The sequence below is a fragment of the Gorilla gorilla genome, chromosome 1 (genome assembly GCF_029281585.2).
Source record: "Gorilla gorilla gorilla isolate KB3781 chromosome 1, NHGRI_mGorGor1-v2.1_pri, whole genome shotgun sequence".
Classification (NCBI taxonomy): Eukaryota; Metazoa; Chordata; class Mammalia; order Primates; family Hominidae; genus Gorilla; species Gorilla gorilla.
Window position 1 is genome coordinate 20587156 of NC_073224.2, and position 15192 is coordinate 20602347.

Here is a 15192-nt window from a genome sequence, read left to right on the forward strand (position 1 = left end):
GTCAAGCTGCTCACCCATCTGGGTGGGGTGGTCAGTCTAGGGCGGCCCAAGGGGATTCTTGGGTCACGATGACTCTGGGGCTGATAACCAACTCACAAATACATAAATCAACAACATGAGGCTCGCTTCTGCTGGGGCTTTGTTGCCTGGCGGGCCTGAGTTTTAATCCCGGCTGGCCTCTTACTAAGTGATTGTGGGTAAGTCATTCTAATTTTTTTCTCTCTGAGCCTCAAATTCCTCATCTATAAAATGAGCATGAAATCCTATTCTAGTCATTCTGAGGGACAACTGAAGTGATACATGTGATAATATGAAATATGATAGATGTGATATATAGAATTGTAAAACTTTTAAAAAGTAAAATGCCTGTGAAATTGTTAAATATGTGTAATATGTGAAAAACTCCTGGCAAATATACCTACTAATATCCATTTCCATATAGTTCTTTTATATAAAATGTAGAGCAGTATATGTAAACCTTCTAATAAAACACTTAGCTACAACTCTGAATTCTCATGTGCTCTTCCTGCTGTCAGCCTCTCCTCCTGCTGTTAAATCTTTGCAAGGCTCCTCTAGTTGTTATGTTCTGGAAAGATTCAAGTTTGTATCCTAGACTTCAAAGTTACGTCTCTCCTGTGTGGTGTGTAGTGTATCACCCTGTACTTGGAGGTATGTGATACAAGAAACTAAGGAACTGAAATAATTCTTTTTTTTTTTTTTTTTTTTTTTTTGAGATGGAGTCTCACTCTTGTCGCCCAGTCTGGAGTGCAGTGGTGCGATCTTGCTCATTGCAACCTCTGCCTCCCGAGTTCAAGCGATTCTCCTGCCTCAGCCTCCCGAGTAGCTGGGATTACAGGTGCCCACCACCACGCCTGGCTAATTTTGTATTCTTACTAGAGATGGGGTTTTAACATGTTGACCAGACTGGTCTAAAACTCCTGACCTCAAGTGATCCACCTTCCTCAGCCTCCCAAAGTGCTGGGATTACAGACATGAGCCACTGTGCCTGGCCCCTACAATAATTCTTTAATGTAAGGAAATATCAAAGGAAAAATAAGAAATTCTAGGTAAGGAAAGAAATTTATTTAGTGGAAGTATAAAAGAAGTTTAAAAAGTTGAAGAAAATTTTGGTTTTCAATGTTAATGCAGCGTCCTTTGCGAATCCTTAAATTTGTGAATGACACTTTTGAAAACTTACACCTTATTCTAAGTGTCTTTGTTCACTTTACACTGTACTGTAAAGAATCACAAAAGAGTGTCTCATATTTAAATAACTTTCTATATAACATATGTATATTTCAAAATAACATGTTATATATATAATACATACAATTTTTGTCAATTAAACAGTACATTAAAAAGACAAAAATAACTTTCTATAAATGAGCTCAAGTTATTTCATCCACAGTGATAGAATGTTCCCCATTTGATGCAAGCAGTTAAACTTAATTTCCATTAAGACAAACACACAAATAACAATCCTCCTTCCCAAACTTGAAATCCCACTTCTCTTTTTGAACTCTCTTCATGAAGTAGTCCCTTTTCTTGCATTTACAGCATAAAGCCTAAACCACAAATGTTGGAGGGCAGGCGTTGAGGATGAGCAATTGAGATGTTCCTCATGCCCTTAAACCAAGAGTCCTTATGTTCTCTCCTTCCTAAGTATGGCTTATTTTCCTTTCCATGAAATGACTTTAAGGGTGATTATATCCAAAGGGAAGTGACGTTTCCCCTTCTTTCTCTTCAGTTGGTCCATTTTCACAGCCCACAAAAGCAAGTCTCTAATTTGGGACTTGATTCAAAGTCTGAAAAAACCCTAGGCACATCTTTCTTCCTTGAATATGTTCACGTGCATATTCCAAAAAAGGTTCTCATTGCTAGTTAGGCCATTAATTTTATGTGATATCCAAATCAAACAGCTGCTGTACTGTTTAAGTTCAGATCCTAAAATGGCACTTTGAACATGAAAGTCGTGGCTGCCACTCTCTGGGTGACTATCCGGCGATGACACTTCTAGCTTTGTTTTTGGCTTGACGTGCATATGCCGAAGGCTTCAGCAAACATAAACTCATACAAATGTTTGTCAAGCTGTGTGAGCCTAAACAGCTCATTAGTTGGAAGAATGATCAGATGGGAGATGGGTTGCCCAATTTGGATGGTGACCTTTATGAGCTCTCGGTTGGATTGCAGATTTATGTGTCACAGTATATTGGAACATAATGAATCCTGTGGCATGTGGATGGTAAAATGCAGGGCAGAAACTGCAATGAAGAGGCAGGAAGAAGGTGGCAAGTCCAGGAGCATAAGAGCAATTAATCATCTCCTTTCCGCCTTCCCCTATTCTGCTTCCCCTCTGTTCTCGGGGTGCCCATTAAAATGCAGTTGGTAATGAAATGCTGCTTGAAATCAAAGTTGCTGAAACAATGTTGTGGATATTGTGGAAATTTGTCATATTTATTTTAAGGATGAGCTTACTTCCAGGTGCTTTCAGTGACTGCAGCCCAGTTAGTTCCCATGCATTGATTCTCTCTCATGTCCCTGCTCCAGGGTAATTCTCCTGTGCTCAGGCACATGACCTTCTAGTTGAAAACCTGCCCCTGCCATTTCTTTATGTGGCTGCGGCCCAGGGAGCTTGCCTGCCCTGCGTGAGCAGGTTGCAATTATAATGGTTCCCAGTGCTGCTCAGTGGGGAACTGAAGTCATGGTATTTTCCCTCATATCCTCTTGAAGCTTGATTTTGTGACCTTGTTTCATCCTGCTGAACCCATCATTGGAATTACCCCAAAGGTGGTGGCAGGGGAGTCCCCACAAGGGAGTGCCCCAAACTTTCCCAAGATGGGGCCTACTGAGATTCCGAAGAAAGAAGCAGTAAAAGCCGGAGTGATCAGGCCAAAGCATTCATTAGGGAAACTTAGGCAGAGTGGGCTGCAGCAATCCTGCAGCGGCAGCATGAAAAAAGGGGTCTTCCACCTAGAAACATCCACAGCGAGGTGCTCAGGGGATGGAGTTTACATGAGGGTTTAAGGAATTTGGCTCAGGGCCAGGGCCAGTTTCTTTCAGTTTTTTGGGCAAAAGCTTAGATACCTTTATCAATGTGTGGGAATGTTCAAGGCCCTGGTTTGGGTTCAAGCCTGCTGGGAAAAACCTGCAGCTGTCTGGGTCACAGAGCGGTCAAGGCACTCTGTGAGTTTTGGTCATGACAGAAAGGCAAGGGCTCTAGAGGACCCTCCAGAACTATAGGCTCCAATGTCAGCCCCACTTTCCCAAGTACAAATTTATTTCAGAAATTAAAGTACTACTCTTATGTTTTCACACATTTTGAAGTCATGTGTTGACATGGATAGCCTGTCTAGCACAGGAAAACTCTGATCTATTTAACTGATTTAAAATGTTTATAATTGATTATCTGGATAAGTGTCACTGATGGCACTCCAGGTGTGTGAAGATGCCACTGGCCTGGGAATCACGACATGTGGGGTTTGTCCCAGATCCCTGCCATGTCATTTGAACACCATGGGCCTCAGTTTCCTCACAGCAAAAATTAGGGTTATACTAGATATTCTCCATGGACCTTGTCAAGTATTTTTTGTGATGCTGGGGTTTTATAACTAACACAGGCAAACAATAACCTAGAATGATTAGAATCTTGAAAAAATTGTTTGTTTGTTTGTTACAGAGAATCTTGAAGTTAGCTGAAGTCTGTTTGACTTTCTTCCGGAATCAGCACAGTCCAAATGCAGCCATGACTTCTCACTGTCAGAACTAGACGGGCCACACTGAGAAAGAATGTGGACCGGCTACCCGGAATCTGGCCGCTTAGTGCATTCGAGAATGCTGCTTGGTTTCTGTGGCTGTGATTTCCAAGCATTTTCTAAAAGGTTTATAGAGGAGAAACCTAAGTTCCTGCCACCACCCCACCTTGAAGTCAAATTTCTCTGAAGGCACTTGAGCATAGGGAGAAAAACATCAGCTAACTCTTGCCGCTATAGGCCCGGGTTAAATTGCAGCTGGGAAATTCATTCCAGTGGCTTGCCGGGCTAAACACAATTGTGGATGGAGCCTGGAGAAGCATCCAAGCAAACAACCACTTGTGTCAGTTCAGTTGTTTCACCAAAAAAGCAAAATAAAACAGATTTTACTAACTCAATTAATAATTCAGTTGCCCCATAAAATATAGCCTCACTGAATTTCTTGCCTTGTCTTCCAAGACATTAAGTCAGGGCTTATTTATAGCCATGGGTCTCTTCCCTGGCTAAGCATCCGGGCCACCTGCTGGGCCCTAGGTCCAAGGTGGTCCTGGACTCAGCATGTTTTTCAGAGTTCTCCAGGTAATTCCAATGGTTAGTCAATTTATCATTCATTTGGGGCTGATTATCAGTCTTCCATGTGGATAAAACCAGTTAATTTCCTGTGGATCTTTTTTGAAAGCCTTATTAAGAGGAGGGAGCACTGTTTTGAACTTGTGTCGTGAGCTCTGCCTGTCTCTGGAGGTGGCAAGGGTGCTCGTCTTCATTCCAGTCTGTGTTGCATGCTGTCTTCCCCGTCTCCCTACTCTTTCTCAACCTTCCTACTTACTATTTCACGCACTCGCTGGGTTAGACAACCTTTTCTGTTGTTCTGCTGAAGGTTACAATTTGGAGTCGATTCCTGTAGTCTTCCTTTTTCTATTTACTTTCAAAAAAGATGTTGCAAAGTCCAAGTTTCTTCCTCATGTTCCGTTTCTCTGGGGAGTGCTGTGGAAGTTTCCATACCTTCCTGCTTCTGGCCTTCTTAGTATTTTAATAACTCCTGCCTCATTCCCAGGTTTCTCCAAGTATCTGGGGAAAGTGGAAACCTCAGAGATGGGGTCTGGAAATGTAAAACGTTGATGAATTGCAGGGTCACCCTTGTGAATGCTATTGACTGGTCAGAGGTATTCTGGAAAAGTCTCCAAAATCCAGAAGCTAATTTCTATTTTAAAATACACCCTATAACTCTTGAGTGCCCACTCATCCTCAGCTGGCTCTGGGGAATGGTGTCTGAGCTCACGGTCTCATCTATGGGAGCTGCATCTCATCAACCTATTTTGGAAACCAGCATACTTCTGGTTCTGAGAATTCAGCTTAAAAACAATACCTAGTTTCCTGTATAATCCCCCCACCAAAAAAAATTTTGCAATGTGCCCCATGTCTATCTGACACATTTTCACTTGTTTCTTCATTGATGATCTAGGTCTGTCCACCCTGCTCTATTTTTCTATTTATCTCCATTATCTTAGTCTATTTGGGCTGCTGTAACAAAGTACCATAGACTGAGTAGCTCATAAATAACAGATATGTATCTCTCATGGTTCTGGAGGCTGGGAAGTCCAGAATCGAGGCAGTGGTAGATTCGGTGTCTGGTGAGGGCCTGTTTCCAGGTTCATAGATGGTGCCTTTTCAATATGTCCTCCCATTCTGGAAGGGGCGAGGGAGCTCTCTGGGGCCTCTTTTGTAAGGGGACTAATTCCATTCATGGAGATTCTAACCTCATGACCTAATCACCTCCCAAAGCCCCTACATCTTAATACCATCGCTTTGGGGGTTAGGATTTTAACAAATGAATTTTGGGAGGGCACAAACATCAGTCTGTAACATCCATTTGTTGCCTACTTCAAAATTTTTTGTTGCTATTACATCAAAATCTCTCTGGCTTTTTCTGAAAGTGGATTTCTATGTAACCACTTTTTCTTTTCTTTTGCATTATGACTGAGTTTTTCTTCTTAAGAAAACAAGAAGCACTGGTAGATGATGGAGAGCATGAGTGCCAGAGAGTAAGGAAGCCTGGGCTCTTCTGCCAGATTTTGTGTTAGTCGAAAACTGAGGACTTGGAGGGTTGATGAGCTGAGCTTTTCATTGGGGCTCCTCTTTCCCATCCATGTATTGTTCCAGCAGTACAAAGTTTGTCAATCAGAGAGAATGTGGGTTCCCATGGCAAGGTGGCTTCCAGTTTTCATACTCTGTAAAAGGCTTAGTGATGGAAGGAGATTAAATGTAATGCTTTAATGTGGATTTAGGTAGAGATCTTGTACCACAGAAAATTGGAAATCAAGGGTGAAAAACTGAGAAATGGAGTGATGTCTTTTTCTTCCATACAATTTCATATTTGCAAAGTAAATTAACTCTAAATAGTTTAGGGTTTTATTCCAGAAATCTATAAAACTTTAAAGAATCTTGGCATCTGATTGATTTTTCTAGTTTATGAAAAACTGACAATATTCTAAGCCAAAGACACATTCAACATAATAATGCAGGTTGAGTATCCCTTATCTAAAATGCTTGGGACAAGAACTGTTTTAGATCTAGGATGTTTTTTTGAATATTTGCTTATTTACCTGTTGAGCATCTCTAATCCAAAAATCCAAAATCCAAAATCCAAAATGCTCCTGTCAGCATTTCCTTTGAGCATCATGTTGGTGCTCAGAAAATAGTGAATTTTGAAGTATTTCAAATTTCAGATTTTTGGATTAGAAACCTACATGTCAAAAAATATTTTGTGTAATGTCTTAGGATGTGTGTGTTTGGAGCCTTCTCAGGGTTAAGCAGATATGAAAAGCCCACATTTTCAGGAAAGAATTTAAGAAAATAAAGGGCCAACATTTTTTCCCTCCTGGCTCCATGTCATAATATTTTTGCCGGCTGCAGAGTCTATTCTTTTCTATCTTCAGACTTATCACTATCAAGCTTTTTCCATTCCCCACAATTCTCATTTTTTGTTATCTTTTTGCACTTGCAAAAACTGAAATTTGGCTTGAATGAGACACATTCCCCTACCCTTTATCTCTCACTGATTCATTCCTTGAATTGGGACAAATCTTTCTAATCTAAGCCAGTTTCATCCTCTTGCTATACAGTAACCTGTGTCAGCAGAGTCCTGTGTGGGATGAGTTTGGCAGAATTGCAGACTGCATTTTTGGACCTAGCAGTTGAAGATGATTCTGTCCCTCATCAATTTTTTTCCCCAAGAGCACTTTTGCCTTCAAATGGTATTGTGTTTTTCTATTTCCTTTATCTAAAGAAAGTCTTCAACTTAGTTTTGTTCTGTTCCTGTGAATGTCGGCACAGGAAAGTCCTTGAAGAACATGAGAAACAGGAGCTTCATCTGGGCTCTCTGATGGTGCCATTGTATGAATTGAAATCCATCAGGGTGGGACTGGTTATCTGTCTAACAAAGATGCAATGAGACATGATTGAGAGTGTCCTTCGGGTGGAGTGTTTCTTACATTTTGAGGTTAAAAGCCTGTTCTGTCATTGTTTTTATTATTTATTTATTTATTTTTATTAGAGATGGGGTCTTGCTACATTGACCAGGCTAGTCTTGAACTCCTAGCCTCAAGCAATCCTCCCACCCTGGCCTCCCAAAGTGCTGAGATTACAGGAGTGAGCCACTGCACCCAGACTCTGTCATTGATTTTGACAAGTTTTTTTTTTTTTTTTTTTTGGTTGTTGTGGTTTTGGAAGTTTTTTCTCAGAAAGGACATACTTGACTGAATTTTTCTCAGAGCCTAATTATTATTTAGTTATTTGTATTTATTTCTTTTTGATTTCACTACAGTAGCCACTATACCTTGAGTAAATTTAGCTTTTAACTTGCTTTACGTTTTGGTAGATCTTAGTGATTATGCAATTTGATGATGCCATTCAATATCAAGGTCAGACCACAGCACGTACAAGAGGTTGCTGTCACGTGATATTTTTCCATTTTCATCTCTTAGTATGCTCTCATTTCTTGCTTTGCTCATACAATGAATGTTTTAAGAATCTGATTGAGATATCACCTCATAGTAGATTACTTTCCCATTAATGTTTGCTCACTCATCTGTAGGCCTAGGAAGCTTTATATCTATTTACAACAGCGACTAGGACCAATAATGTGCTGTTAAATGCTTAGGAACCAGTTCTCCAGGAAAAAAAAGTCCTGATAGGCAACGTCTGGCCATTTCCATAGTGTAAATCTCCCACTGTGGCTGATTTCCAGCTATTTCTGGTTTAACAAGTGGCTCACAAAATTCTTGAAAGTTTATCAACTGGCTCTCACCAGGAGGATGGCTCCAGCACCCACCATACCTGACAACAGTTATATTACTTTACGGATGATAAAAAGCTTTATCATCGTTTTATTTCATTTCTGATTTACAAAACAACCCTGTAGAGTAGGTGGTGTTATACGTGAGGCATCTGAGACTCAGAGGCCTAAGTGGCTGGAAATAGCTCCAGCAGCTATTATTAGGCAGAGCAGAGATGGAATGCTGCCTCTGAGCTGAGCATTCTTGGTGTTCTCATCACTCATGGCAACTGTTTCCCATTGTGAGGATTCCCTTAGTGGTGTCATATTTGGACTCCAAAGAAGTATACTCAAGAAATGACTACTTCGATGGTTTTAGCAGATAATTTTTAGTTATTTGAGGATAAGAATAATAGTCTGCTTATGAAAGAACTTGGTAAATTTTTTTCTTCTGATTTTCAGTTGCCATTTCTGTCTTAAAATGAAGTATCTGGCGTATGATTGCTTTGTAATGTTTTGTTACTTAAGGGTGGTATCCAGACAACCCTTAGTTAATGTTATAGAATCAGAACTAGAAAGACCTCTTCATTCTTCACCTAGAGAGGATTTAAGTGTCTCTGGCCATTTATTGGGTTAATAATGGTGACTTCAGGTGACCCAGGAAACATCTGGATATCTTTGCTGCACTTGGAAAGACATTTAGTTTGGTAATATTTTTGAATCATGTGATCATTTCAAAATGACTTGCACCATGGAGTGATGATGTGATGCTGGCAGCGGCTGCCGTTTGCTGGAGATTTTGTGTGTCAGGCACAGTTGGGAATACTTTATGAATATTAGTTTATTTCTGACCTTGAAGGTAGACATTGTTCTCAGTTTGTTGAAATCGAGGCTCATGTAAGTAAAAAACGCCCACATTCATAGCAAATAAGTGACAGAGTTAGTCTCTGACTCTGCAAAGGACTTATATGGCTTTTGTATAATAAAGTTGGTCACCCCATTTTGGTAATAAAAGGGATAATAAAAGACCAACATGTCTTCATTAGCTTGCAGATAAGCTCCAAGTTTCAGCACGTGCATAGTTTGTAATGTCTTCACAGGGTCTGCAGGCTCATTGCCATGAAAATATAGAACTAACAAGAATTTAGTTTTGATTGACATAGTTTATAAAATGTTCTTTTTTTTTTTTTTTTGAGACAGGGTCTCTGTCGCCCAGGCTGGAGTGCTGTGGTGCGATCTTGGCTCACTGCGGTCTCTGCCTCCCAGGTTTAAGCAATTTTCCCACCTCAGCCTCTACAGTTGCTGGGACTGCAGGTACCCACCACCATGCCTGGCTAATTTTTGTACTTTTAGTAGAGAAGGGGTTTCACCATGTTGGCCAGGCTGGTCTCGAACTCCTGGCCTCAAGCAATTTCCTTGCCTTGGCCTTCCAAAGTGCTGGGATTACAGGCGTGAGCCACCGCGCCTGGCCTAAAACATTCTTTTAACAAAAGCATAGTTTTATGTTGAATTCAGGTAGATTCGAACCATTGCTTTTAATAAGACAATATGGTTTCTTTCAGACTCTTGGGGTAGATTGAACTTCTCATAAAACTGTCATGGGACAGATTGCAACTTCTTTCCAATATCAGAATCTCTAGGTGAGTTCATCCATTTCTTTGCCCTGGGCTTTTTAAGAAAGTAGGGCAATGAGTCCCTGGTTTCTCATCTCCGTAAGAATGAAAGGATGCTGGAGCCAAGGTCTAGTCTACTACCAGTTTCTCCAGGAACAATGTGGAGGAAAAGGACCAGTGTAGATCAGAAGTCCATGAGCGGAAACTCAGAATCAAAGCGGTTATTCAATTCTTCCTTTTCTTGGAGGAAATCACTGTGTCCCCTGAAGAGAAAAATGCCCTTTGCTCTTGCACTGGGGAGTTCTGTTTAGTGCCTTTCCACACAAAAGGGCTGTACTGGCTGGTACTATAGACTTTTTTTATGAAGATCTTTTTCATAAATCCTTTTGCAGAGTATAGCCAGGTAGCAGTATATGAACATTGGAGGTGAAACATAGTTTTCGTCACACAAAATTAACAATAAAAACACACGCGGCTCATCATTTATAAAACGATACTTGCAATTTTTCATTATTCTCATTTCTGAGGGCAAATTTTCAGATGAAAACAGAAAGGAATCTTAGAAGTTTTCATTTTTTTTCCTACATCAGGCTTCCCTATATCTCGTCTGTATAACAAGCACCTTGATCTTTCATTTATAAGAGTTTCAGTTATAAGAGGCTCATAAGCGTTGCCTCTGTTTTCTATATATTGGTAGTGTCATTAGAAAACCTGAGGGGGTGGGCCGGGCGCAGTGGCTCACGCCTGTAATCCGAGCACTTTGGGAGGCCGAGGTGGGCAGATCACGAGGTCAGGAGATTGAGACCATCCTGGCTAACACAGTGAAACCCCGTCTCTACTAAAAATACAAAAAATTAACTGGATGTGGTGGTGGGTGCCTGTAATCCCAGCTACGCGGTATGCTGAGGCAGGAGAATGACGTGAACCCGGGAGGCGGAGCTTGCAGTGAGCCAAGATCGCACCACTGCTCTCCAGCCTGGGTGACAGGGAGACTCGTCTCAAAAACAAAATAAAACAACAACAACAACAAAAAATCTGAGGAGGTGGACACCATTTTTTGGTACTGAACGACGTGATGACCATTTAAGAAGAAAGGTAGAAGTTAAGAAGGCTTCCTTATACAAAAATTCTTGTATATTGTTCCTTCCAATTTTATTTTTGTTTTGATATATAAAATCCTGTGTTAAATCTCTCATCCTGAATATCAGATTATTCCAGAAGGAGAAAGTAGCAGTCTAATTATTTTATTTGGTTGCATGGTAGTCTTAGTACAATTAAATCTCCTTTGAAAGTTTCTCAGTTATGTAGTTATGAATAGCACTCCACACCACGGCTGTGGTAGACCTGGAGCGGTAATGGGCCCAGGTCACAGAATGATCACGGAAGGACTTTAGAGATCACCTATTGAGTCCCTGTTTTAGAGAGGAGCAAGCAAAGGCCCAGAGAACTCACTCCATTTGCCGAGGTCCGACAAGTGTGTAGGTGAGCTGGAGCCAGAACCCCGTCTTTCGGTCTTCACTCTAGAGCTCTTTCCAAACAAACATGCTGACCTGGGAGTCTGACAATTGCTGTATGCTGATGTTTCCTATTTGAAGTCCACATGTCTTTGCAGGGGAAGAGAACTGTCTAGTATCATTCGTTAATGCCCACTCTTCATGTTTGCCAAAGACCACCAATACATTGGGCAGTGATTGTGTTACACTGGTTTGTTTATATGTCGGCTTTCAGTGATGCCAGAAAATCAAAAGGAGGTTAAGAAATCCCAGAGGTTCACCCAGGATGGGAGGCTAAACCTTTGTTGTATTATGAGTCTTAATTCAAGATAACATAATCTTTAGCCTAATAAACATTAGGTTGAATTTTGAAAATGTAAACACTAACTGATCTGTAGACTGACATCTATTTCCTTGGCAATATTGGCCACACCCATTAAATAATAACTCCTCATTCTCCCTTCCCCCAGCCTCTGGCAACCTCTGTTCTACTTTCTGTCTCTGAATTTGACTACTCTAGGTGTCTCATAAAGTGGAATCACATGACATTTTTCCTTTTGTGATACGATATTTTCTTTAAAAAGAAAATGAACAGAAACAGTGCATGAGAGAAGTCAGGTCTGCAGCCAGTGTGCCTCTTAGTTCCATATTCATACAAGGCCCTCTTGGAAGCTCAGCCTTTGGAGTTGGATATTATCTCAGAAGATATGGCAGCTTAGGAATCTGGTACTCTAAAAACAGATTTACAAGCATTAGACTTTTTGGTATATGTGTGTGGTCATTTTAGTCTTCCTGAAAGTGGTTAAGACCAATATTTCTAGGCAGACTATAGTTCACATCATCCAGTTCTGTAAGTCTTGGATTATCGATCTCATTGTCATAGCAAAAAAGGACAGGGATTACTCAACTCATTACTCCTGTGCCCAGACCTCTGAGCCTGGTGTGTGTGTGTGTGGCTCAGTGCCTTTCCCATAGCGGCCCACATCCCCCCAGGGCCCTGCATGAAGTTCCTGCAAGTCTACCCCCTGCACATGCAGAGCAAAAAGAGCTTCCTATGGGAGCTGTTCTCCAGAAAAGACAGAAACCCGGGCCCTAGAGAACCAGAAGATTTAAATTCCAGTTTCAGCTCTGCCATTGAATAATTAGGCAACTGTAGGCAGTTCACTTTGCTCCTTTGGACCAGAGATTTCTCATCTACAAAATGAAAAACTTGGATTTAATTATCTCTGAAGTCACTTCAAGCAGAAATGTAACAATTCTTTGATTTATTAAAAAAAATAACATCAATGATAATGACCAACAGCTAACACTTATTACAAGGCTCCAGGCACTTTCGAAGTCCTTAATATTTAATGTTCGCTACTACCTTAGGATATAAGTACTGTGATGCAGAGTCCTGGACACAGAGAAGTCAGCAACTTGCCCGAGGACAGCCTGCAGGACACAGCACTGTGATTTGAACCCAGAGAGTCTGACTTCAGCCCCCAGCGCTCGACTACTATTAATTGAAAGGGCATTGAAGAGACATGATGTCACAATAAAAAGAATAAAAGAAAAGAAAGCATGTCTTCGACTTTCTAGTCGTCGTGCTTTGTATGGATTCTTCTTTCAACCTTGACGAAAGGGTATAATTAATCTGTAATTAAAGTCATGATAGTTTCTTAATACGAGGAAATGTTGTCATTGCGGTTCTCTGAACACAAGAGGGCGCTGTGGCAAAGCTTACCGTCTGCTCATCCTCTGCCGCAGGAGGGTATAACTTCGTGGGACAAACTTCAAAAGAAAGATGCCATTTCTAAGACCTCATTTATCACCTCGGGATAGCTAGTCTTCATGCCTTTAAAATACAGAATAAAAATAACACATAAATCAACACAATTACGTTCCTTCTTGATAGCATCACCAGTCTTCTTGAGGCCTGGCGTCAAACCTCTGCTTCAGTGTTACGTTATGGGGTGTGCGTGCCTCCTTAATACCCACCTTGCTGGTATTCTCCAGATGGCTGTCTTCTTAGCAGTAGATGGAATTAAGCACCATAATGAGGGATATTTTATTTAAATCTGCTTTAAAAAAATCTTCCATGACTTATTCACATGTCTGGTTAGCTATCACACTGCCATTCCATGTGATCGGAAATGAGAAAGATTTAAAGAAAGTAATTGTTTAACATGCAACGGATGTACCTCTTTTGCTTCAGATGAGAATAGACAGCATAGAAGAACTGGGGCTGATTCGTGGAAGGTTTCCCGTAGCTAGACCCTGGAGGCTGTAAAAAGTGGTTTGGAACTGTGTTTAAAAAATAATAATAATAGAGGGAATAGTGAGGTACCCAGGAGGAGCAGAGAGCGCCTGTTCCAGCCATGGGAGCATCCCCATCAGATACATAGATGCTCTTAATTAATTAGGCTGCTAGTAAACCCTCCTGAGTGTGCAGGACAGGAGGAATTCATTTTCAAGCTTTAAAAAAAAAGATGAGTCTTGGGCACACAGCCCTGTGGCCCATATGTTATTGTCGTGTTACCCATAAGTCAGCAGTTTTCCTCTCCTGTTGTTGATAGATCTTCCCATACAGTTAGATTTGTTTAGAAAGAAAAGTTTTAAGTCCTTGCAAATGATTATAAACTGAAGAACTGGAAACCCTGGTTAGGAAACAATTGGAGCACTATGTATGGCTTAATGAAACGACACAGTCTTTTTAATCCACCAAGCCTGAATCATCAGCTTGGTTAAGACTATCTGTAGAAGGTGAGCAGAGCACTTCAAACCTGGCTATTCGCAAGGGAGAGAAAAAAGCTGCCACTGTCCCCTTAGCATTCCTCTGCTAATCTTCCATTTGTATTGCAATAAGTGTGCTTTGGCATTGAGTGTGTTTTAAAGCTCCTGCTTAGCTGGCTGGGGGACAAGAAAAACAAAACCTCAGAGGACACTCCCACTCAGAGGCATAAAAAAATCAACAGTTATTTCTGTTTTTGAGAAGAAGTCACATGCATGTGGCTGGCATTCTCAGGTGGGCAAAGGAGAGTGCTCGGTAGCACCTGCCCCAAACCCTCCATTCTCCCCTTTTTAGATCGGAAGAGATTCTGCTTTCCTATCTTGTCTCCAGTTTTCACTCTTAGTCCTTATTTTCTCTATTTTCCCTCCCCTTTTCCACTCTGTCCTTAACTCCTCTTTCCCTCTTTCATCGTTTTCCTTTATTTTCTTTTTCATCTCTTTCTTTATTCCTTCTCAAGGGTTTGCCAGTGGTTTTGCTAGGCAATACTGAGCTTCAAGGCCATTGTCATGGAAGTTTCCAGTGGTGGGATGTGCTTAGACCAGCCTTTAACTATGCATCCTCGAAACAGCTGGCAGCCTAATCAAACCTTATTTTTTTTTCTCTTTGTGAGAGAGGTGAAGAAGATGATAACATGAAATGAAATCTAGGGCCTTTAGAAAGAGTCAGCAAACCAGGCGCAGTGGCTCACGTCCATAATCCCAACACTTTGGGAGGCTGACGCGGGGATCACTTGAGGCTAGGAGTTCAAGACCAGGCTGGGCAACATAGCAAGACCCCATCTCTAATATATATATATATATATATATATTTAGCTGGGCATGATGGTAAGCAACCATAGTCCTGGTCACTCAGGAGGCTAAGGCAGGCGGATTGCTCAAGCTCAGGAGTTTGAGGCTTCAGTGTGCTGTCATTGTGCCACTGCACTCCAGCTTGTGTGACCGAGTAAGACCCTGTCTCTAAAAAGGAAAAAAAATAAAAAAGAGTTACCGGTTATACATTTTTGAGAGGAGCAATGGGGAAATGCAATCATGGGGTAATAATAATCAGGACAAGAGCAGGGGTATGTACTGCCCCCCACCCTGCTGCCCTAAATGCGAGGAAGAAGCCACGTTGCTGGACCCATAATGAGAAGCTTCAAAGGTTGATAGAGAGTGCTGATCTTGAAGACATTTAGTCTGGGACACAGACTACATATCAGCATGTCAAACATATCAGCTTGCTTGAATGAATGAGTGAATGAATGAACGAGTGAATGAAAAGTGGTGAAGGAAGCAGATGGTCGGGTTTGGGA

The 15192-nt window shown here is 41.2% G+C and overlaps 1 protein-coding gene across 5 annotated transcripts in view; it reads left to right on the top strand.

Moving 5' to 3' along the window:
• Nucleotides 1-15192, top strand: part of DISC1 (DISC1 scaffold protein) — a 415293-nt gene that overhangs the window by 228152 nt on the left and 171949 nt on the right. Inside the window, exon 10 of one of the 5 annotated variants that reach the window (XM_063707818.1) lies at nt 12500-12675. The exons of the other annotated variants lie outside the window; for them this stretch is intronic. Within the exon in view, the coding sequence (XP_063563888.1) occupies nt 12500-12588 (89 nt within the window). The 3' untranslated portion in view covers nt 12589-12675. Of the gene's footprint in view, nt 1-12499; nt 12676-15192 lie in introns of those variants that run through there. 5 annotated transcript variants of the gene reach the window in all.